At 44.3% G+C, this 23,751-nt stretch overlaps 1 protein-coding gene across 1 annotated transcript; it reads left to right on the top strand.

Annotated features, from left to right (window-relative positions):
• Positions 1-11,192: 11,192 nt before the first annotated feature.
• On the top strand, positions 11,193-23,624 carry LOC147006088 (uncharacterized). The gene is made up of 3 exons (XM_085834301.1): positions 11,193-11,395; positions 16,634-18,214; positions 23,522-23,624. Exons 2-3 carry the CDS (start codon positions 16,689-16,691, stop codon positions 23,622-23,624), a joined length of 1,629 nt encoding a protein of 542 aa, XP_085690427.1. The 5' UTR covers positions 11,193-11,395; positions 16,634-16,688.
• Positions 23,625-23,751: the final 127 nt, after the last annotated feature.

Consider the following 23,751-nt stretch of genomic DNA (forward strand, 5'->3'; position numbering starts at 1 on the left):
AGAAGAAGGACTGTCAAAGTGTGGATACTTCCTCCTTCCTTAGAATAGGGGAACAAAATACCCGTGGAAGGAGTTACAGAGACAAAGTTTGGGGCAGAGATGGAAGGAAGGACCGTCCAGAGACTGCCCCACCTGGGGATCCATACCATAATCAACCACCAAATGCAGATACTATTGCATATGCCAGCAAGATTTTGCTGACAGGACCCTGACATAGCTGTCTCTTGTGAGGCTATGCCAGTGCCTGGCAAAAACAGAAGTGGATGCTCACAACCATCTATTGGAAGGAACACATAGCCCCCAATGGAGGAGTTAGAGAAAGTACCCAAGGAGCTGAAGGGGTCTGTAACCCTATAGGAGGAAGAGCAATATGAACCAACCAGTACCCCCTCAGCTCGTGTCTCTTCAGTTTTCTGTGGAGCTCCACCAAGACAGTGTCCCTCAGTCAGTCTCTCCATATTCAGGCCTCTTGTTTGGTTGCCATCTGTATCGTCCAGCAGCCACTGAGTAGTCAAGCTCAGCTACTCAGCAGGCAGTGGCTTCTTGAAGGAAGCTGCAGATATGGCAGGACAATAGACTTCACCCTAGGTGGCAAAATAAGGTCTGACTTAGCCTACTCAAGGCTGGGGGAAGGGCACACCTGTTCCCGCCCTCCAATTATTCTCCTTGTTCCCCGTCTCACTGAGTTCCTTCCCTTTGCCTCTTCTGACTATTTTGTTACCCTTTCTAAGTGAGATCAAACATACATCATTTTTACTGATGTATATTTCTTGTATGGAACAGAAGGATGGATGCTGTTTTCACATTTACTCTGTTAGCCTGTATCTTCTGTGGGAATTGTGTCCATTGATGTTGACAGATATTAATGAAGAATGGTTGTTAATTCCTATTTAATCAATGTTGGTGCTCTCTCTCTCTCTCTCTCTCTCTCTCTCTCTCTCTCTCTCTCTCTCTCTCTCTCTCTCTCTGTGTGTGTGTGTGTGTTTGTGTGTTTGTATGTGTGTAGGAGGAGGCCGGCCTGTGGCCTACATGAACCGGGTATTTCAGGAAGGCAGGCTGGGGCTGAAAGAGACTAGACTTCAAGAGAAAATTATGAGGCCAAGACAGTTTTCTCTGATCAAGGCCCGCGAGTTTACTAAGAGACTGTGCTTAAAAGGGGGAAGGCCCATTCTCCCCCCTCCCCCAAGTCCATGTGTACTCTTTGGTTGGTAGTTTAGTCCCAGGGAGCTCTAGGGGTACTGGTTGGTTCATCTTGTTCCTCTTAAGGTGATGGAAGGTCCTTCAGCTCCTTGGGTCCTTTCTCTTGCTCCTCCATTGGGGACCTTGAGATCAGTTCAATTGTTGGCTGAGACTGTCCACCTCTACATTTGTCAGGCACTGGAAGAGCCTCTCAGGAGACAGTTATTTCAGGATCCTGTCAGCAAGTACTTATTGGCATCCACAATAGTGTCTGGGTTTGGTGACTATGGGATGTATCTCCAGGTGGGGAAGTTTCTGGACAGTCATTCCTTCAGTCTCTGTTCCACCCTTTGTCTCTGAATCTTCTCCCATGGATATTTTGTTCCCCCTTTGAAGAAGGACATAAGTATCCATATTTTGTTTTTTTCTACTTCTTGAGCTTCATTGGTATGTGAGTTGTACCTTGGGTATCCTGAGCTTCTGGGCTAATCTCCACTTATCAGCGAGTGTATACCATGTGTCTTCTTTTGTGGTTGGGTTACCTCCCTCAGGATGATATTTTCTAGTTCCATCCATTTGCCTAAGCATTTCATGAATTCTTTGTTTTTAATAGCTGAGTAGTATTTTGCTATGTAAATGTACCATATTTTCTGTATCCACTCCTCTGTTGAGGGACATCTGGGTTCTTTCCAGCTTCTTTATAAATAAGGGTACTATGAACATAGTGAAGTATGTGTCCTTACTACATGTTGAAACATCTTCTGGGTATATCCCCAGGAGTGATACAGTTGGGAACAATATTTACCAATCCTTCATCCAATAGAGGGCTAATATCCAAAATATACAAATAACTCAATACGTTAGACTCTAGAGAACCAAACAACCCTATTAGAAATGGGGTACAGAGCTGAGCAAATACCAAATGTTTGAGAAGCACCTAAAGGAACGTTCAACATCCGTAGTCATCAGGGAAATGCAAATCAAAACAGTCCTGAGATTCCACCTCATACCAGTCAGAATGGCCAAGATCAAAAACTCACTGGACAGCAGAAGGATTTGGAGAAAGAGGCATACTCCTCCACTGCTGGTGGGATTGCAAGCTTGGATAACCACTCTGAAAATCAGTTTGTCAGTTCCTCAGAAAAGTGGACATAGTACTACTGGAGACAGTTTCTTAATTGAAGTTCTGCAGTTCCTGATACATCAAGTTGACAGTGAAGCTTGGCCATTACAAGTCTATACTTGGCACCTTGACAAACACATACATCCCTATCAATCTATAACTTGTCCTTGTCCCTGTGACCTTATGTTAATATTAGAATATAAAATATAGACCATTTTTAATAGTACCACAGTCTTTAAAATTTTTAATACTTTAAAATACTTTAAAAAGTCCAAAGTTGCTTAAATATGAGTTCTTGTAAATCAAAACATGCATTCAACATTTTCTTACTTTGTAAGGGAAAGTCCCTGGCATTAAAAATATCACTCTGAGTGCAGACCTCAAATCGAGAATTGTGAACCGCTCAATGTCTTCCATGTAGGATTAACTGATGTTATTTTGTGGCCTCAAGGGATTGAACAATCTACTTCTCTGATATTTTTGTGTGTTGACCCTGAGGAATGTCCTCTCCCAAATTTGATGTCAATAATTTTTCCCTCTTACTAATCACAGCTGACTTATCTAGCTCCTATAGTTCTAATAAAGCACAATTAATCACTTTTACAAGTTCTTAATTCAAATATATTTATGAATGGTCTTAATAGATTTTCTCAGATGTCTAAACTACCCTTTCAAAATTCAAGACAGTCCTCCATATTCCACATTTCTTTCAGAATTCTTATGTTCTAAGCTTCTGTAACAATGGCCTATCAATCTTTGAGCACTCACTGGCTTTTCCAGCTCAATGTTACAAATAATTCCCTCTCTAAAAACAATATGGTCCAGTCTCTCACAGTAGTATTCCATGTTCTTGTATCAGTTTTTGTTACAGTTTACTTTCTCTTTCTATTTAAATGCCACAGACTTTAATTTAACTTAATTTTTAAATGCTACTTGGAGAGGAAAAAGTGTATTTTACTGTATACTTTCAGAACATTGTTCATCATTGATGAAAGTCCGGGTGGGAATTCACAGAAGAGTCTAAAGCAGAAAACATGGACAAATGTTACTTATGGCTTGCTTTCAGGCCCATATTTAGACACCTTCCTTTAAAATAATCTTTTATTTGGAATTAGTATTCTGCTGCAGACCCTCTGGGCCCCTTTGTCTGAGTGGATCAGGTCTCTAGTCGCAGATGGGCAAAGCATCGGATGAATGACAGACAGATGCACACAAGAGAGGTTGTGTTGGATCTGAATGTATTTTGTCAAATCGAACATCAGACTTTTTATGCAGAAGACAATAAGGAAGTTGGGTGACATACCCGCAAGGTACAAATGAGGTAACCGGATGCTTAATGACTCTTACACAGAACAGAGGAATGAAAACACAAAGACTGGCAGGAACTGGGCAATAAAATAACTGAGACAATGTCAGCCCTATCTAAGGTCAGCTATAGTCTTAGAAGCCAGGTGTGATATCTTTTCACTCCTAGGGCAAGGGCTTTCACACCCAAGTCATGGTTCTAACTAGGGAGTTCCGTTCTAGCTAACCATCTCATGAATAATGCAATACTCTAAAACCACAGCCCGATCTACTTCCTAAACCATTCTTCCTGTATATGGGAGCGACTTGGCTTTTATTCTAAGTGATAGTGTAATACCAGAGGATATTCTGAATTCACGTTAGTGAATAAGCAACATTCTTACTGAATTCCAAGCCCATGGTCTTGCTCAAGGACCTTCTAGGACTGTTGGAACACTGGTGGAAGGCTTTAGCTATGTCAGAATTCAATCTTAAAAGGTACTTATAATAGGATAATACTAAAGGAGAGCACGTGGATCCATACACTAGACTAACACGGGAATGGAAAATTAATGTATGGGTTAGAGAGAACGCCAGACTCCAGGAGCGAGTTTCTGTGAAACTCTTTTGCCTCATGAGTAGGTAGCTTTCAAGCCTCTTGGCTTGTCAAACTAACTCAACCAGAGTGCTTGGCAGTATTCAAATTTAGTTTGAATTAATATGCAACTGTATGCTTGTGTGTCCACATGTTGGAATGACAATGTGTTTGTGGATTCCTATGGAGGTCAGCGATAAGATCTACTGGAAACCTCTTGTCCTCTGATAGTTCTGAGCATTCTTCCCTGATGAGCTATCTCTCCAGCTCCAGCTTTTTTTTTTTTTTTTTTGTACACCCAGGCCAATCTGCCTAGAATTGATATCACCCTATATAAGATGATCTTTTTTAAAATCATGTCCTAGGTTAGTTTTTTGTCAACTTGACAGGAGTTATCTTGGAAGAGTTTAATTGAGGGAATGTCTCTATCATATTTTCTGAGGCAAGTGTGTAAAGTCATTTTCTTGATTGCTCATTGAGTTGAGAGGGCCCAACACACTGGGGGCAATGCCACCCCCTGGGAAAGTGGTTCATGGTACTATAAGAAAAGAGACTGAGCAAGCCTTGAGGAATAAGCCAGTAAGCAGTTTTACTGCAGGGCCTCTGCTTCAGTTTCTGCTTTCAGATTCCTGCCTTCAGTTCCTGGCCTAGCTTCTCTCTGTGATGGATTTATGAACGGAGAGCTGAAATAAACTTTTTTCCTCTCCATGTTGCTTTTGGTCATTGCATTTTATTACAGTAATAGAGTAAATAACTAAGTCAGCAAACAAGAAAATGTCTCACAGATGTGTGCAGCAGCCAATCTGATAAAGACAGTTCTTGAGAAACCGGCCTGAGTAGGACCACAGGCCTCATCCAGCTGGATCAGCGCCGGGGTAGCAGGAGCGCAGGGATGCCTGACACCCGCCAGCTACCCACGACCCCCACCGCAGGATTTTGGGACTGCTGGTGAGTGGAACACAGCGTCAGCTCCAATCCAATTGCGCGGGACCTGAGACTGCATTAGTTAGGGAAGCAGAAACCGGCCTGAGTAGGGCCACAGGCCTCATCCAGCCAGATCAGCACTGGGGTAGCGGGAGCGCAGGGTTGCCTGACACCCGCCAGCTACCCACGACCCCCGCCGCAGGATTTTGGGACTGCTGGTGAGTGGAACACAGCTTCTGCTCCAATCCAATTGCGCGGGACCTGAGACTGCATTAGTTAGGGAAGCAGAAACCGGCCTGAGTAGGGCCACAGGCCTCATCCAGCCGGATCAGCGCCTGGGTAGCAGGAGCGCAGGGTTGCCTGACACCCGCCAGCTACCCACGACCCCCGCCGCAGGATTTTGGGACTGCTGGTGAGTGGAACACAGCTTCTGCTCCAGTCCAATCACGCGGGACCTGAGACTGCTCTGGTTGGGGAGAGAGAAATCCGGCCTACATAGGGCCACAACCCTCTTCCGGTCAGAAAAGCACCGGGGCAGCTGGCGCGCAGGGTCTGCTGACACTCGCCAGCTACCCACAACACCCGCCACAGGATCTTAAGACTTCTGGAGAGTGGAGCACAGCTTCTGCTCCAATCCAATTGCGCGGGACCTGAGACTGCATTAGTTAGGGAAGCAGAAACCGGCCTGAGTAGGGCCACAGGCCTCATCCGGCCAGATCAGCGCTGGGGTAGCGGGAGCGCAGGGTTGCCTGACACCCGCCAGCTACCCACGACCCCCACCGCAGGATTTTGGGACTGCTGGTGAGTGGAACACAGCTTCTGCTCCAGTCCAATCACGCGGGACCTGAGACTGCTCTGGTTGGGGAGAGAGAAATCCGGCCTACATAGGGCCACAACCCTCTTCCGGTCAGAAAAGCACCGGGGCAGCTGGCGCGCAGGGTCTGCTGACACTCGCCAGCTACCCACAACACCCGCCACAGGATCTTAAGACTTCTGGAGAGTGGAGCACAGCTTCTGCTCCAATCCAATTGCGCGGGACCTGAGACTGCATTAGTTAGGGAAGCAGAAACCGGCCTGAGTAGGGCCACAGGCCTCATCCAGCTGGATCAGCGCCGGGGTAGCGGGAGCGCAGGGTTGCCTGACACCCGCCAGCTACCCACGACCCCCGCCGCAGGATTTTGGGACTGCTGGTGAGTGGAACACAGCTTCAGCTCCAATCCAATTGCGCGGGACCTGAGACTGCATTAGTTAGGGAAGCAGAAACCGGCCTGAGTAGGGCCACAGGCCTCATCCGGCCAGGTCAGCGCTGGGGTAGCGGGAGCGCAAGGTTGCCTGACACCCGCCAGCTACCCACGACCCCCGCCGCAGGATTTTGGGACTGCTGGTGAGTGAAACACAGCTTCTGCTCCAATCCAATTGCACGGGACCTGAGACTGCATTAGTTAGGGAAGCAGAAACCGGCCTGAGTAGGGCCACAGGCCTCATCCGGCCGGATCAGCGCCAGGGTAGCGGGAGCGCAGGGTTGCCTGACACCCGCCAGCTACCCACGACGCCCGCCGCAGGATTTTGGGACTGCTGGTGAGTGGAACACAGATTCCGTTCCAGTCCAATCACGCGGGACCTGAGACTGCTCTGGTTGGGGAGAGAGAAATCCGGCCTACATAGGGCCACAACCCTCTTCCGGTCAGAAAAGCACCAGGGCAGCTGGGGCGCAGGGTCGGCTGACACTCACCAGCTACCCACAACACCCACCACAGGATCTTAAGACTTCTGGAGAGTGGAACACAGCTTCTGCTCCAATCCAATTGCACGCGGGACCAGAGACTGCATTAGTTAGGGAAGCAGAAAAACGGCCTGTGTAGGACCACAGGCCTCTTCCGGCTGGACCAGCACCAGGGTACCGTCAGCTACCCACGACCCCCGCCGCAGGATTTAGAGACTGCTGGTGAGTGGAACACAGCTTCTGCTCCAATCTTTAAACAGTGACAACGATAACAACTAACCCCAAAGATTACAAGATGGCGAAAGGTAAACGTAATAATCTTACTAACAGAAACCAAGACCACTCACCATCATCAGAACCCAGCACCCCCACTTCGCCCAGTCCAGGGCACCCCAACACACCGGAAAAGCTAGACACGGATTTAAAAGCATATCTCCTGATGATGATAGAGAACTTCAAGAAGGACTTTAATAACACACTTAAAGAAATGCAGGAGAACACTGCTAAACAGGCAGAAGACAATAAAGAGAAAGCACAAAAATCCCTTAAAGAATTGCAGGAGAACACTGCTAAAGAGTTACAAATCCTTAAAGAAAAACACGATAACATAATCAAACAGGTAGAAGTCCTTACAGAAAAACAGGAAAACACATCCAAACAGATGATGGAAATGAACAAAACCATACTAGACCTAAAAAGGGAAGTAGACACAATAAAGAAAACCCAAAATGAGGCAACACTGGAGATAGAAACCCTAGGAAAGAAATCTGGAACCATAGATAAGAGCATCAGCAACAGAATACAAGAGATAGAAGAGAGAATCTCAGGTGCAGAAGATTCCATAGAGAACATCGGCACAACAATCAAGGAAAATGTAAAATGCAGAAAGATCCTAACTCAAAACATCCAAGAAATACAGGACACAATGAGAAGACCAAACCTACGGATAATAGGAGTGGTTGAGAATGAAGATTTTCAACTCAAAGGACCAGCAAACATCTTCAACAAAATTATAGAAGAAAACTTCCCAAATCTAAAGAAAGAGATGCCCATGAACATACAAGAAGCCTACAGAACTCCAAATAGACTGGACCAGAAAAGAAATACCTCCCGACACATAATAATCAGAGCAACAAATGCTCTAAATAAAGATAGAATACTAAAAGCAGTAAGAGAAAAAGGCCAAGTAACATATAAAGGCAAGCCTATCAGAATTACACCAGATTTTTCACCAGAGACTATGAAAGCCAGAAGATCCTGGACGGATGTTATACAGACACTAAAAGAACACAAATTCCAGCCCAGGCTACTATACCCAGCCAAACTCTCAATTAACATAGATGGAGAAACCAAAGTATTCCACGACAAAACCAAATTCACACATTATCTCTCCACGAATCCAGCCCTTCAAAGGATAATAACAGAAAAAAACCAATACAAGGACAGGAACCACGCCCTAGAAACAACAAGAAGGTAATCCCTCAACAAACCTAAAAGAAGACAGCCACAAGAACAGAATGCCAACTTTAACAACAAAAATAACAGGAAACAACAATTACTTTTCCTTAATATCTCTTAATATCAATGGACTCAACTCCCCGATAAAAAGACATAGACTAACAAACTGGCTACACAAACAAGACCCAACATTTTGCTGCTTACAGGAAACTCATCTCAGAGAAAAGGATAGACACTACCTCAGAATGAAAGGCTGGAAAACAATTTTCCAAGCAAATGGCATGAAGAAACAAGCTGGAGTAGCCATTCTAATATCTGATAAGATTGACTTCCAACCCAAAGTCATTAAAAAAGACAGGGAGGGACACTTCATACTCATCAAAGGTAAAATCCTCCAAGAGGAACTATCAATCCTGAATATCTATGCTCCAAATACAAAGGCAGCCACATTCATTAAAGAAACTTTAGTAAATCTCAAAGCACACATTGCACCTTATACAATAATAGTGGGAGACTTCAACACACCACTTTCACCAATGGACAGATCATGGAAACAGAAACTAAACAGGGACACAGTGAAACTAAGAGAAATTATGAATCAAATGGATCTGGCAGATATCTACAGAACATTCTATCCTAAAACGAAAGGATATACCTTCTTCTGAGCACCTCATGGTACCTTCTCCAAAATTGACCACATAATTGGTCACAAAGCAGGCCTCAACAGATATAAAAATATTGAAATTGTCCCATGCATCCTATCAGATCACCATGGACTAAGGCTGATCTTCAATAACAAAATAAATAATAGAAAGCCAGCCTTCACGTGGAAACTGAACAACACTCTTCTCAATGATACCTTGGTCAAGGAAGGAATAAAGAAAGAAATTAAGGACTTTTTAGAGTTCAATGAAAATGAAACCACAACATACCCAAACTTATGGGACGCAATGAAAGCATTTCTAAGAGGAAAACTCATAGCTATGAGTGCCTCCAAAAGGAAACTAGAGAGAGCACACATTAGCAGCTTGACAACACACCTAAAAGCACTAGAACAAAAGGAAGCAAATTCACCCAAGAGGAGTAGACGGCAGGAAATAATCAAACTCAGGGGTGAAATCAACCAAGTGGAAACAAGAAAAACTATTCAAAGAATCAACCAATCAAGGAGCTGGTTCTTTGAGAAAATCAACAAGATAGATAAACCCTTAGCCAGACTCACTAGAGGGCACAGGGAAAGCATCCTAATTAACAAAATCAGAAATGAAAAAGGAGACATAACAACAGATCCTGAAGACATCCAAAACACCATCAGATCCTTCTACCAAAGGCTATACTCAACAAAACTGGAGAACCTGGATGAAATGGAGAAGTTCCTAGACAGATACCAGGTACCAAAGTTGAATCAAGATCAGGTTAATGATCTAAACAGCCCTATATCCCCCAAAGAAATAGAAGCAGTCATTAATAGTCTCCCAACTAAAAAAAGCCCAGGACCAGATGGGTTTAGTGCAGAGTTCTATCAGACCTTCAAAGAAGATCTAATCCCAGTTCTTCACAAACTATTCCACAAAATAGAAACAGAAGGTACTCTACCCAACTCATTCTATGAAGCCACAATTACTCTGATACCTAAACCACAAAAAGACCCAACAAAGATAGAAAACTTCAGACCAATATCCCTTATGAATATTGATGCAAAAATCCTCAATAAAGTTCTTGCTAACTGAATCCAAGAACACATCAAAACAATCATCCATCCTGACCAAGTAGGTTTCATCCCAGGGATGCAGGGATGGTTCAATATATGGAAATCCATCAACGTAATCCAGTATATAAACAAACTCAAAGACAAAAACCACATGGTCATCTCCTTAGATGCGGAAAAAGCATTTGACAAGATCCAACACCCATTCATGATAAAAGTCTTGGAAAGATCAGGAATTCAAGGCCCATACCTAAACATGATAAAAGCAATCTACAGCAAACATCAAAGTAACCAACCAGTAGCCAACATCAAAGTAACCAACCAGTAGCGAACATCAAAGTAAATGGTGAGAAGCTTGAAGCAATCCCTCTAAAATCAGGGACTAGACAAGGCTGTCCACTTTCTCCATACCTATTCAACATTGTACTTGAAGTCCTAGCCAGAGCAATTCGACAACAAAAGGAGATCAAAGGGATACAAATTGGAAAAGATGAAGTCAAAATATCACTTTTTGCAGATGATATGATAGTATATATAAGTGACCCTAAAAATTCCACCAGAGAACTCCTAAGCCTGATAAACAGCTTCGGTGAAGTAGCTGGATATAAAATTAACTCAAACAAATCAATGGCCTTTCTCTACACAAAGAATAAACAGGCTGAGAAAGAAATTAGGGAAACAACACCCTTCTCAATAGTCACAAATAATATAAAATATCTTGGCGTGACTCTAACTAAGGAAGTGAAAGATCTGTATAATAAAAACTTCAAGTCTCTGAAGAAAGAAATTATAGAAGATCTCAGAAGATGGAAAGATCTCCCATGCTCATGGATTGGCAGGATCAACATTGTAAAAATGGCTATCTTGCCAAAAGCAATCTACAGATTCAATGCAATCCCCATCAAAATTCCAAATCAATTCTTCAACGAATTAGAAAGTGCAATCTGCAAATTCATCTGGAATAACAAAAAACCTAGTGTGGGGCGCCGCTATCTTCCGGTGCTGAGTCATTTCCTCAGCACCAACTAGTAAACACCTAGTTTGCGCCTGCGCTGGAAATCCCCGCCCCGGGCAGCTCCGCCTCAGGGATGGGGTGATCAGTGTTGAGCCAATCATGGCTTGCTACGTCCGAGGCGGGGAGAATTTCTTATAAAAGGGAGGGGCTCGGACTGCCTGGGGTCTCCGGTTGTGAAGCTTATGCTCTCCCTCTCAAGACGCATAAAGCTTGCTGCAGAAGAACCCTATCGTGTGTGGTGTCCTCATTCGCGGGCGATTCAGAGAACACTCACATCTGGTGCCGAAATCCCGGGAAAACGAAGAACAGAAGAACATCGCGAGCACCGTCGGAGATCCCTCGGTGACGGGGAGGGTCCAGAACTGCAGGAACTACGTCTCGGAAAGGTATGCCTGAATTTTACCTGACCCTTTCACACTCCCTTCAACTAACTGGGCCGTGGGAGGGATTGCCCGAGGCTTTAATTATCGTCCTCGTGGCCTTGGTTGTATGGTTCCTAGCCCTCTTCTTTTGTGAACATAGAAGGTTGTGTTAAATTGAAGTTCTTAATTGCAGTCTCCTTTAGAGTATCATGGGGGCTTCTCAATCAGTACAAACTTCATTAAAAGAACTTCTCAAAAGAAGGGACCTGAAGCCTGGGGATAGAGTTCTTCGCCGCTTTGTTGAGGAAGTAGATCGAGTAGCTCCCTGGTATGCGGTGTCAGGATCTCTGACACTGCCGTCATGGAATAAGCTAGGCAACGATCTAGAAACCTGTTCAGACCTCAGGTTGGGAGTTAAGGCCATATGGAAACTAGTTAAGAGTTGTCTTGAAGATGAGGCCTGTGAAGAGGAGCGAAAGAAAGGGCAAAAGGTTTTAGAAGCTATGCAGGAAGGTATGTCAGAATCCGAGCGTAGTGAGAGGATGGGTGTGCGCACAAAAACCGTAAAAAAGGCAAAAAAGGGAAGTGAAAAAGGACCTCCCGGGAGAAATAGAAAGGGAGAGAAGGGGAGCAGCAAGCCCGGGTTATATCCGACCCGAGAACTGGCTGCCCTCCACCTAAGAGATACCTCGGATTCTTCCGAAACCGAGGACAGTAAACTGACCTCGGAGGAAGAGGGCGAGTTAGAAGAAGAAGCAGTTAGATATAAAGGAGAAAGGTATCACCCAGATGAAGGCGGGCGACCTAAGTCAAGTAAGCCCGCGTCCGGTGTCTCCTCTAAGGATAGGAGATTGTTGGCTGCCGCCATTCCCTCCGCTCCCCCACCTTATGAGGCCCGGTCATCCACAACTTCCTTTTTTCCCCAAAAGATCCTCCGCAAGCTACAATTAGCGTTTCCTGTTTATGAACAAGAAGGGGGGAGAATCTACGCTCCTGTAGACTATAGTCAGATAAAAGATCTTGCAGAATCAGTAAGAAAATATGGTCCCAATGCTAATTTTACTATTATGATTCTTGAAAGAATGGCACAAACTGCCATGACACCTAGTGATTGGCAAATGGTGGTTAAGGCCGCCTTGCCTACTATGGGACAATACATAGAATGGAAAGCCTTGTGGCATGAGGCAGCCCAGTCCCAGGCCAGGGCCAACGCAATAGCCCTTACGCAAGAGCAGCGGGATTGGACATTTGACCTTTTAACAGGCCAAGGCCCGTGGGCCGCAGATCAAATTAATTACCATTGGGGGGCGTACGCCCAGATTTCCAGCACAGCCATACGGGCCTGGAAGTCACTTAATCGCAAGGGAGAAACCACCAATCAGCTTACAAAAATTGTTCAAGGGCCCCAGGAGCCCTTTGCCGACTTCATCGCACGCATGATGGAGGCGGCAGGAAAAATCTTTGGGGACCCAGAGGGGATAGGACCCTTTATTGAGCAACTGATCTTTGAACAAGCCACCCAGGAATGCAGGAATGCCATTGCTCCTAGAAAATCAAAAGGGTTGCAAGAATGGCTAAGAGTGTGTAGAGAGATTGGAGGTCCACTTAGCAATACTGGCCTCGCGGCCGCCATCATGTTAGCACAAAAGCATCCTCCACAAAAGAAGACCGGTGAACGGACCTGTTTTAATTGTGGTAAGCCTGGACATTTCAAAAGAGATTGCAAAGCCCCAGACAAGAAAGGGGGGGTCTTGACCCTCTGCACGAGGTGTGGTAAAGGGTACCATAGAGCAGATCAATGTCGCTCAGTGCGAGATATACAGGGAAGGCTTTTGCCTCCATTAAATGTTCCTGCTCCCAATGTGTCAAAAAACGGGTCATTGGGCCCACGGTCCCAGGGCCCTCAAAGATATGGGAACCGGTTTGTCAGAACCTCCGGGATGGCGGAAGAGGCGACCCAGGAAGACCCACAAGGGTGGACCTGCGCGCCGCCTCCGACCTCCTACTAATGCCCCAAATGAGTATCCAACCAGTACCTATAGAGCCAATGTCACCTTTGCCCCCTGGGACCATGGGCCTTATCCTCGGACGAGGATCACTCACCTTACGGGGCCTAGTGGTCCATCCTGGGGTTGTTGACCACCTACATTCCCCCGAAATACAGGTCTTATGTTCCAGCCCCAGGGGCGTGTTTTCCATCAGTGCAGGAGATAGGATAGCTCAATTGCTGCTCCTCCCCGACACCCTCTGGGAGGGCTCCCCAGGCCCCAGTCCCAAAACGATGGGGTCGTCAGGAACTGATTCAGCTTACCTTGTTGTATCCCTGAATGAAAGGCCCAAACTCTGCCTCGAAGTAAATGGAAAAAGGTTTGAAGGTATTCTTGATACCGGGGCAGACAAAAGTATTATATCCACGCACTGGTGGCCAAAAGCTTGGCCCACTACAAAATCGTCCCACTCTCTACAAGGCCTGGGATATCATTCATGCCCTGCCATAAGCTCAATGAGTTTGACTTGGAAGGCTCCTGAAGGACAAAAGGGTAAATTTGAACCTTATGTGCTCCCGCTCCCAGTAAACCTTTGGGGGAGAGACATTATGCAACATTTGGGCCTAACCCTGTCTAATGAAAAAATTGTGTTGGGGGAAGGTTTGAACAAGGCAAAAAACATGATGCTAAAGATGGGTTACAGGACAGGCAAAGGATTAGGACGGTCAGAGCAAGGAGGAATTGAGCCTATTTCACCAGTAGGAAATATAGCCCGACAAGGACTGGGTTTTTCCTAGGGGCCATGGGGACGGTTCGGCCTATACCGTGGAAAACAGAGGACCCGGTGTGGGTCCCCCAATGGCCCCTATCCTCTGAAAAAATGGAGGCCGCAATACAATTAGTAAATGAACAACTAAAATTGGATCATATAGAACCTTCTACCTCCCCCTGGAATACTCCCATATTTGTTATTAAGAAAAGATCAGGGAAATGGAGGTTGCTCCATGACCTTAGAGCCATTAATGAACAAATGCATTTGTTTGGCCCTGTGCAAAGAGGCCTTCCTGTGCTCTCCGCCCTGCCCAGGGGTTGGAATTTGATTATAATAGATATTAAAGACTGTTTCTTTTCTATACCTCTATGTCCAATAGATAGGCCCAGATTTGCCTTCACCATACCCTCTGTTAATCATATGGAACCCGATAAAAGGTACCAATGGAAGGTTCTGCCACAAGGAATGTCCAACAGCCCTACTATGTGCCAACTTTATGTGCAGGAGGCCCTTTCTCCAGTAAGGGATCAATTTCCCTCGTTAGTCATGCTCCATTATATGGACGACATCCTTCTGTGCCACAAGGACCTTGGCCTGCTTCAAAGGGCCTACCCCCTTTTAATTAGAACTTTGAGTCAATGGGGACTTCAAATAGCTGTAGAAAAGGTCCAAATTTCAAATACTGGACAGTTCCTGGGTACCATGGTGACACCAAATAACATCATACCTCAAAAATTAGAGATAAGAAGGGACCACCTCCATACCCTAAATGATTTTCAGAAATTGTTGGGGGACATTAACTGGCTTAGACCCTTTTTAAAAATCCCCACTTCGGAATTAAGATCTTTGTTCAATATCTTAGAAGGAGATTCGCACATCACGTCCCCCCGAACATTGACTCCAGCTGCTGATCTGGCCCTACAAAAGGTGGAAATGGCCCTGGCACAAGCGCAGCTGCTCCGTATCGAAGAATCACAACCCTTTAGTCTGTGTGTCTTACAGACTGCCCATTTGCCAACTGCCGTTCTTTGGCAGAATGGGCCCCTGCTATGGGTTCACCCAAATGTATCCCCAGCAAAAATAATACATTGGTATCCTGAAGCCATAGCTCAGCTTGCACTCAGAGGCTATAAAGCAGCCATCACCCATTTCGGGCGTAGCCCCCACCTCCTGGTGGTGCCTTATACCTCTGTGCAAGTTCAGACCTTGGCCGCCACATCTAATGACTGGGCTATACTAGTTACAACTTTCCCTGGAAGCATAGACAATCACTATCCCAAACACCCGATCCTACACTTTGCCCAGAGCCAGTCAATTGTGTTCCCGCAGGTAACGGTAAGAAACCCAATTAAGGAAGGGCTCATGGTGTATACCGATGGCTCCAAGAATGGTGTAGGGGCCTTTGTGGTCAATGGCAAAATATGTTCCAAACAATATAAAGAAGCATCACCTCAAGTAATAGAGTGTCTAGTGGTTCTGGAGGTATTAAAAACCTTCTCTGAACCCCTCAATATTGTGTCAGACTCTAGTTATGTAGTAAATGCAGTAAACTTGCTGGAGGTGGCTGGAGTAATCAAACCCTCTAGCACTTTAGCACAAATTTTTCAAGAAATACAATCAGTGTTGCTTCAAAGAAAATTCCCAGTTTTCATCACTCATATCAGGGCTCATTCAGGCCTACCTGGCCCCATGTCCCTGGGTAATGACTTGGCAGACAAAGCCACCAAATTAATAGCCACAGCCCTGTCATCCTCTGTGGAAGCTGCAAAAGGATTCCACAATCGCTTTCATGTAACGGCAGAAACGTTGCGCCGTCGCTTCTCCTTGACTAGGAAAGAAGCTCGTGACATCGTTACTAGCTGCCAAAATTGCTGTGAGTTTCTGCCCCTCCCTCATGTGGGGATCAACCCCCGCGGCGTTCAGCCTTTACAAATATGGCAAATGGATGTCACACATGTCCCCTCCTTTGGCAAGTTACAATATCTTCATGTGTCCGTTGATACCTGCTCTGGCATTATTTTTGCATCTCCCCATGTGGGAGAAAAGGCAACACATGCGATCCAACACTGCCTCGAGGCTTGGAGCGCTTGGGGACAACCTAAATTTATTAAAACTGACAACGGACCAGCTTATACTTCACAAAAATTTCAAAGCTTTTGTCGCCAAATGGGAGTAACGCATCTAACTGGTATCCCATATAACCCACAAGGTCAAGGCATTGTTGAGAGAGCACATCGGACCCTTAAATCTTATGTTGTTAAACAAAAAGGGGGCGCTGATGAAGCTATACCCCGTACGCCAAAAGTGTCTGTGTCATTGGCACTATTCACCCTCAATTTTTTAAATCTTGACGCACACGGCCATACTGCGGCAGAACGACATTGTTCTGAACCAACTAGACCCAAAGAATTAATAAAATGGAAAGATGTCTTAACCAACAAATGGAGAGGCCCGGATCCTATTCTAATAAGATCCAGGGGAGCTGTTTGTGTTTTCCCGCAGAACGAACAAAATCCATTCTGGGTCCCAGAAAGACTAACACGATCAATACCCCAAGATGATGAAGATCGCCCTGCTGATATTGGGAATCACCCTGCCCCTGCAAGTGACATCCAAACGGGAGGAGCTCCGATGGGGAATAATGTCGACGTTCCCGCTGCCAATGCCAGTGACACATGATGCGCAAGTATTCCCCCGCTTGTTTGTGACCGAAGATACCTTAGGTTTACCATATTTACCATGGGACCCACAAGCTGAACGGGTAATAGATAATAGAACCTTTATATTTAAAGGGAGCTTGTGTTTCATCAGCGGCAACCCATCAAATTACTGTATTGGGTTATTGTCACAGGTCTCTACACTCATTTCCAATGTATGGGCCGCTAATGGAACCCACTGGTGTGCAAATGCAACTTCAGTTATAGCAGTTTGGCCTAAAAGCATTATCCAACTTGTTAAACAACCCAAATTGGCACCCTTTTGCTCTACTAAGGAAGAGACATTGTCAATCTTACCATGGTCCGGTTGCCAATCTCGCAGAACAGGGACTATTGGGAATCACTTTACCTTTTCTCCCCCTCTGGCCAATGGATCATTCCATATTGCAAAACTCAATGGTCTGGATAACCCCAGGGCCACCGGCAACCCTTTTGATTTGTGGTTGCTGTGCGGCCTTAATGGCAGTTGCACAGATTTAACCCCCATAGGCTTTGTGCAAGGAGCACGTATTAGAAAGGGGGTATTGTGCTCACAGTCATTTGGCGATGAGTCCCCCTGGGCCTTCCAACAGACTAAGGATTTTGGGCCGGTGCCTGTATGCGTTTGGCCCCCTTTTTTATGGGTAGTTAGTAATTCCACCAGCTCACATGATTTTAGTCAGTTAAATTGTAGTGAGAATGCCTGTTATTATGTGATGTGCTGGAATGCTACTAAATTTCCTTTAGCTTTGATAATGCGCTTGCCCCGATTTATTCCGGTCCCGGTGGTGGCGCCCAGCTCTTTGGCCTTGTTTAGAGAAAAAAGAGATTTTGGAGTATCGGCAGTTATAGTTGGTACCTTAGCGGCAGTGGGGATCACTGCCTCGGTTACCGCCTCTGCGTTAGCTTTGAGCGGGACAATACAAACGGCCGATACCATCAACCAACTCTCGGCCTCAATCACTGTAGCCATGGATAAGGGGCATTTCGCATACTCCCAATTACAGGGGGGTCTGTTATTGGTGAACCAACGTATAGACTTGGTTCAAGAACAAATAGACATTCTTTGGCAAATTGCCCAATTGGGATGTGAAATGAAACTGCCAGGCCTCTGTATTACCTCCATACAATTTAAAAATTTTACCCGTGCTGCAAACCTTTCTAAGAATTTGTCCTTACAGCTGAGAAATAATTGGTCGATGGAATTTGATCAGACTCTCCAAGAGCTTCGGATGGCTATAGTAGAGATCAACTCCACGCGACTTGATTTTTCCCTGACTGAAGGCTTCGCGTCCTGGATTTCATCGGCCTTCTCTTATTTTAAAGAATGGGTGGGGGTGGGCTTATTCGGAATCCTCCTCTGCTTTGGACTGGCACTTAGCTTATGGTTAATCTGCAAATTATATAAGAAAAACAATAGAGACAAAATCATGATATCCCAGGCGCTTGCTGCCCTGGAGCAGGGGCAATCTGCACAGGTATGGTTGGCGGCGCTTAAACAAAATTGATTTGCACCACTGGTCGCTGGCTGCCCACGCTTTAGCGGGTGAGCTTCAGCAGCCCTAGAGGATTGTAGAGCAATGCATCGCACAGGTGGTCCCCCCGTCCCACCTGGGGAATATGCCGTCTAGTGGGGGTTTCCTGCCCTAGTCTTCCCATCCTCGAAAAAATGGCAGAGGGACAGGTCGGAGCAACTTCGGGTCCCACTCAAGCCTAGTTGTTGCTTGCGGACATAGTTCTTACATCTCTGAGTAAGAGGATTCGGCCAATGTTCCCGTCCTCTCATACTGGGTGTCCAGTTGGTTTTATTAGATAAAAAAGGGGGAGATGTGGGGCGCCGCTATCTTCCGGTGCTGAGTCATTTCCTCAGCACCAACTAGTAAACACCTAGTTTGCGCCTGCGCTGGAAATCCCCGCCCCGGGCAGCTCCGCCTCAGGGATGGGGTGATCAGTGTTGAGCCAATCATGGCTTGCTACGTCCGAGGCGGGGAGAATTTCTTATAAAAGGGAGGGGCTCGGACTGCCTGGGGTCTCCGGTTGTGAAGCTTATGCTCTCCCTCTCAAGACGCATAAAGCTTGCTGCAGAAGAACCCTATCGTGTGTGGTGTCCTCATTCGCGGGCGATTCAGAGAACACTCACAACCTAGGATAGCAAAAACTCTTCTCAAGGATAAAAGAACCTCTGGTGGAATCACCATGCCGGACCTAAAGCTCTACTACAGAGCAATTGTGATAAAAACTGCATGGTACTGGTATAGTGACAGACAAATAGACCAATGGAATAGAATTGAAGACCCAGAAATGAACCCACACACCTATGGTCACTTGATCTTCGACAAGGGAGCTAAAAACATCCAGTGGAAGAAAGACAGCATTTTCAACAAATGGTGCTGGCACAACTGGTTGTTAACATGTAGAAGAATGCGAATCGATCCATTCCTATCTCCTTGTACTAAGGTCAAGTCTAAGTGGATCAAGGAACTTCACATAAAACCAGAGACACTGAAACTTATAGAGGAGAAAGTGGGGAAAAGCCTTGAAGATATGGGCACAGGGGAAAAATTCCTGAATAGAACAGTAATGGCTTGTGCTGTAAGATCGAGAATTGACAAGTGGGACCTCATGAAACTACAAAGCTTCTGCAAGGCTAAAGACACCATCAATAAGACAAAAAAACCACCAACAGATTGGGAAAGGATCTTCACCTATCCTAAATCAGATAAGGGACTAATATCCAATATATATAAAGAACTCAAGAAGGTGGACTCCAGAAAGTCAAATAACCCCATTAAAAAATGGGGCTCAGAACTGAACAAAGAATTCTCACCTGAGGAATACCGAATGGCAGAGAAGCACCTGAAAAAATGTTCAACATCCTTAATCATCAGGGAAATGCAAATCAAAACAACCCTGAGATTCCACCTCACACCAGTCAGAATGGCTAAGATCAAAAATTCAGGTGACAGCAGATGCTGGCGAGGATGTGGAGAAAGAGGAACACTCCTCCATTGTTGGTGGGATTGCAAGCTTGTACAACCACTCTGGAAATCAGTCTGGCGGTTCCTCAGAAAATTGGACATAGTACTACCGGAGGATCCAGCAATACCCCTCCTGGGCATATATCCAGAAGATGTCCCAATCGGTAAAAAGGACACATGCTCCACTATGTTCATAGCAGCCCTATTTATAATAGCCAGAAGCTGGAAAGAACCCAGATGTCCCTCAACAGAGGAATGGATACAGAAATTATGGTACATTTACACAATGGAGTACTACTCAGCTATTAAAAAGAATGAATTTATGAAATTCCTAGCCAAATGGATGGACCTGGAGGGCATCATCTTGAGTGAAGTAACACAATCACAAAAGAACTCACACAATATGTATTCATTGATAAGTGGATATTAGCCCAAAACTTAGGATACCCAAGATATAAGATACAATTTGATAAACGCATGAAACTCAAGAAGAATGAAGACCAAAGTGTGGACACTGTGCACCTTCTTAGAATTGGGAACAAAACACCCAGGGAAGGAGTTACAGAGACAAAGTCAGTAGCTGTGATGAAAGGATGGACCATTTAGAGACTGCTGTATCCAGGGATCCGTCCCATAATCAGCTTCTAAACGCTGACACCATTGCATACACTAGCAAGATTTTGCTGAAAGGACCCAAATATAGCTGTCTCTTGTGAGACGATGCCGGGGCCTAGCAAACACAGGAGTGGATGTTCACAGTCAGCTATTGGATGTATCACAGGGCTCCCAATGGAGAAGCTAGAGAAAGTACCCAAGGAGCCAAAGGGATCTGCAACCCTATTGTTGGAACAACATGATGTACTAACCAGAACCCTGGAGCTCTTGTCTCTAGCTGCATATGTATCGAAAGATGGTCTAGTCGGCCATCAATGGAAAGAGAGGCCCATTGGACTTGCAAACTTTATATGCCCCAATATAGGGGAATGCCAGGGCCAAAAGAATGGGAATGGGTGGGTAGGGAAGTGGGGGGCGCTATGGGGGACTTTTGGGATAGTATTGGAAATGTAATTGAGGAAAATATGTAATAAAAATATATAAAAAAAAAAAAAAAAAAAAAAAAAAAGACAGTTCTTTACCCGGGTTCTCTATGGCCACTTACAATCAAGATTTGCCATGACAAGTATTCTGCATAGTTGCTTTTTTGTTTTTGTTTTTTTTTTTATTTTAATTTGTTTGTTTCTTTCTGTGAGTGTGTGAATGTGCACTTACATATGTGCTTCTGCACCCTTGTGTCAGTCCACAACTTCAATGCTATTCCTCAGGTTCTGTTTTAGTTTTTGACACAGGGTTTCTCACTGTCCTGGAACTCACCAAGTGGATTAGATTAACCAGAATAAAAGCTCGCTCCTCCAAACCCCTTATTTCTACCTCTCCATCTCTGGTATTACAAGTATATGCCCTCATGTTTAGCATTTTGTTTTGTTTACATCAGTTTTGGGTATTGAACTAAAGTCAATATGCTCACAGGGCAAACTCTTTACTTAGAAAGCTGACTCCTTATTCCTAATATCTCTTTCTTTTGTACATGATTTTTAACTTATTCATTTACAATTATCAAAAAAATACCTGTTGGGGAATAAAATTCAATATTAGAAGAGTGCAGATTTAGAATCTGTAAAGTAGAAGACTGATTTAATAGAAAATTACATAAGAAAAAAAAAAGTACTGGCCTCACTTGCAGTGCCTCATCTGGCACTAGGAGTTAATTTACAATCGCAGCTTTCTTGGAAGCCAATGAACAAAGATTGTCTAGAAACCAATCTTTCGTATCAAAAGGACAAACCCCAGAAAACAAAAGCTATCCACTCTGTAAATGATAAATGCCCATAATTGGGGCCCAGAGATTGCTCAGTAAATGAAAACATTCACTTTGTCAGCACAAGAATCAGAGTTTGGATATCTAGCATCCCTGTAAAAACCCTGGCGTGGCTTTCTATGCCTGTAATGAAGCTACTGGAAGCAGAGCCAGGCAGATCCCAGGAGCTTGTAGATCAGACAGCTAGCCAGCTAAAATCACTTTTTTTTTTTTTTTACATTCAGTTAATGAAAGGTAGAGATCCAATGTCCTCTGGCCTCTGCATGAAGACCTGTGCATCTATACATTCACTTCCTTACATTCATCTGAACATGCACACATACACACATGCTCACACATGATTTCAGTACCAAAACCTGTGAGCATGAATCTGAAACTATTCTCCAGTCTTCTATATACTCATTTACATCATTCAGAGTGGGTATTATCCTTCTGTGTTTCCTCAGGCTTAATTCTATTTAAAATTGAGTAGAAATGATTCTTTTAAATGCTCTTGAAATAATGTACAACCCCGGGTACCTGAGTCCACTGTATAATGTTAAGATACATGTTTCTCACTAAACACCTGAAGGAACGATAAAGGATTCTTTATTGATTCTTGTCCTAGTGGCTAAGACATTGTGAATGTTCTGTAAATGTGTGCTGACTGAACACTGCAGCTATCATCAGTTTAGAACTCCATTAAATTAGAGTTGCTTTATTTTTATAAATCAGCTTTTATTAACATTTTTAATAGGCCCTACATAATAGACTACATTGATTTTTAATAAAATGTGCGTTGACTAAGGAAAAGTGTCAGTTTTCTGCCATGAACAAATCTCCCACAGTCATTAAAGTGTATTATAATTTTATAAAATCAAGTTATTCACGTTGAAAGTAGCTTTTATTTGACCTTCATGTAATTCTGGAGTGTATCAAGAAAAGACTTAGTGCCAAATAACTTTAATCAAAAGCATCCTTTGGAATTTTAAACTTAAAAAAAATCCTTCCAAATATTGCATATGTGTATTTTGGAAGGTTTTACACCAAAGCATAACCAAGCTATGTGAGTCACATCACCCTAAATTTTCATTTGGGTATGAAAAAGACAAGTGTTTCAAGCAGCTTCTCCCTAGTGTAAATTCCTGTCTGCATATTACATTCTGAAAGCAAAATCACAAAGGCTAAGAGACTCTCTCTGACACCCTCCTCTTCTAGAAGTTTTCCTTCTCCTTCTACATTATCTTTTGATTCAAGGTGTCAAATTTTCTTCCCCTCTTTTCTACCCTTGCATTTAGTGTGTGTGTGTTTCTGTGTGTTTCTGTGTGTTTCTGTGTGTGTGTTTCTGTGTATATGTGTGTGTGTGTGTGTGCATTTTTCAGGCATATATGTGGAGGCCAGAAGATAACTTAAGGTGTAGGTCTTCACCTTCCATCATGTTTGTGAGACTGTGTATGTCAAGCAAGTCAGTCCATGAGATTCTAGGCTTTAGCTTGCCTCACCTTCCTATTTCAAAATAGGAGCAACAAATCTGGCTTTACTTGTGTTCTCAGAAATTCAAACTCAGGACTCCACCGTACATGGCAAAGACTTTTCCGACTTAACGATCTTCCCAGACCTTCATCTTGTTTGTCAAATGTGATACTATTCTTATAAAGAAGTCTGTCCAATTCTAATGGCAGATAAAGTTCATGTATCCCGCTCATCCAAGAGATTTTATATTCTAATAGAGGAAAATGTTTGGTTCTTCAACATCAACAACTTCATTTTGAAAGGTGTACATGTGAATGCACACCCTACAGGCAGAGCTCACCTGAAACTAAAAGAAGAAGTTAATGATCTCTGGTCTTCTGCTGGTTAGCCAGCAGGACCCAGCCCTGCCTCCTGCCATCACAGTGTTTCTGACAGCAGCAAGTGTTATGCCTGCAGACATGCTTCAAAGAGTAACTATACTCAAAGCATAATATATTTAATTATCTAATTTGGATGGGCTGTTTGTGTTTAATTTTGTGAATATTGCTTTTTGACATGGCTGACCTTGTAAAGCATTTCAGACCAAAGAGATACAGGTATTACTATCCCTCCAGGTAC

Source organism: Mus caroli, unplaced genomic scaffold, assembly GCF_978045245.1.
Source record: "Mus caroli unplaced genomic scaffold, Mus_caroli_1 scaffold_1, whole genome shotgun sequence".
Classification (NCBI taxonomy): Eukaryota; Metazoa; Chordata; class Mammalia; order Rodentia; family Muridae; genus Mus; species Mus caroli.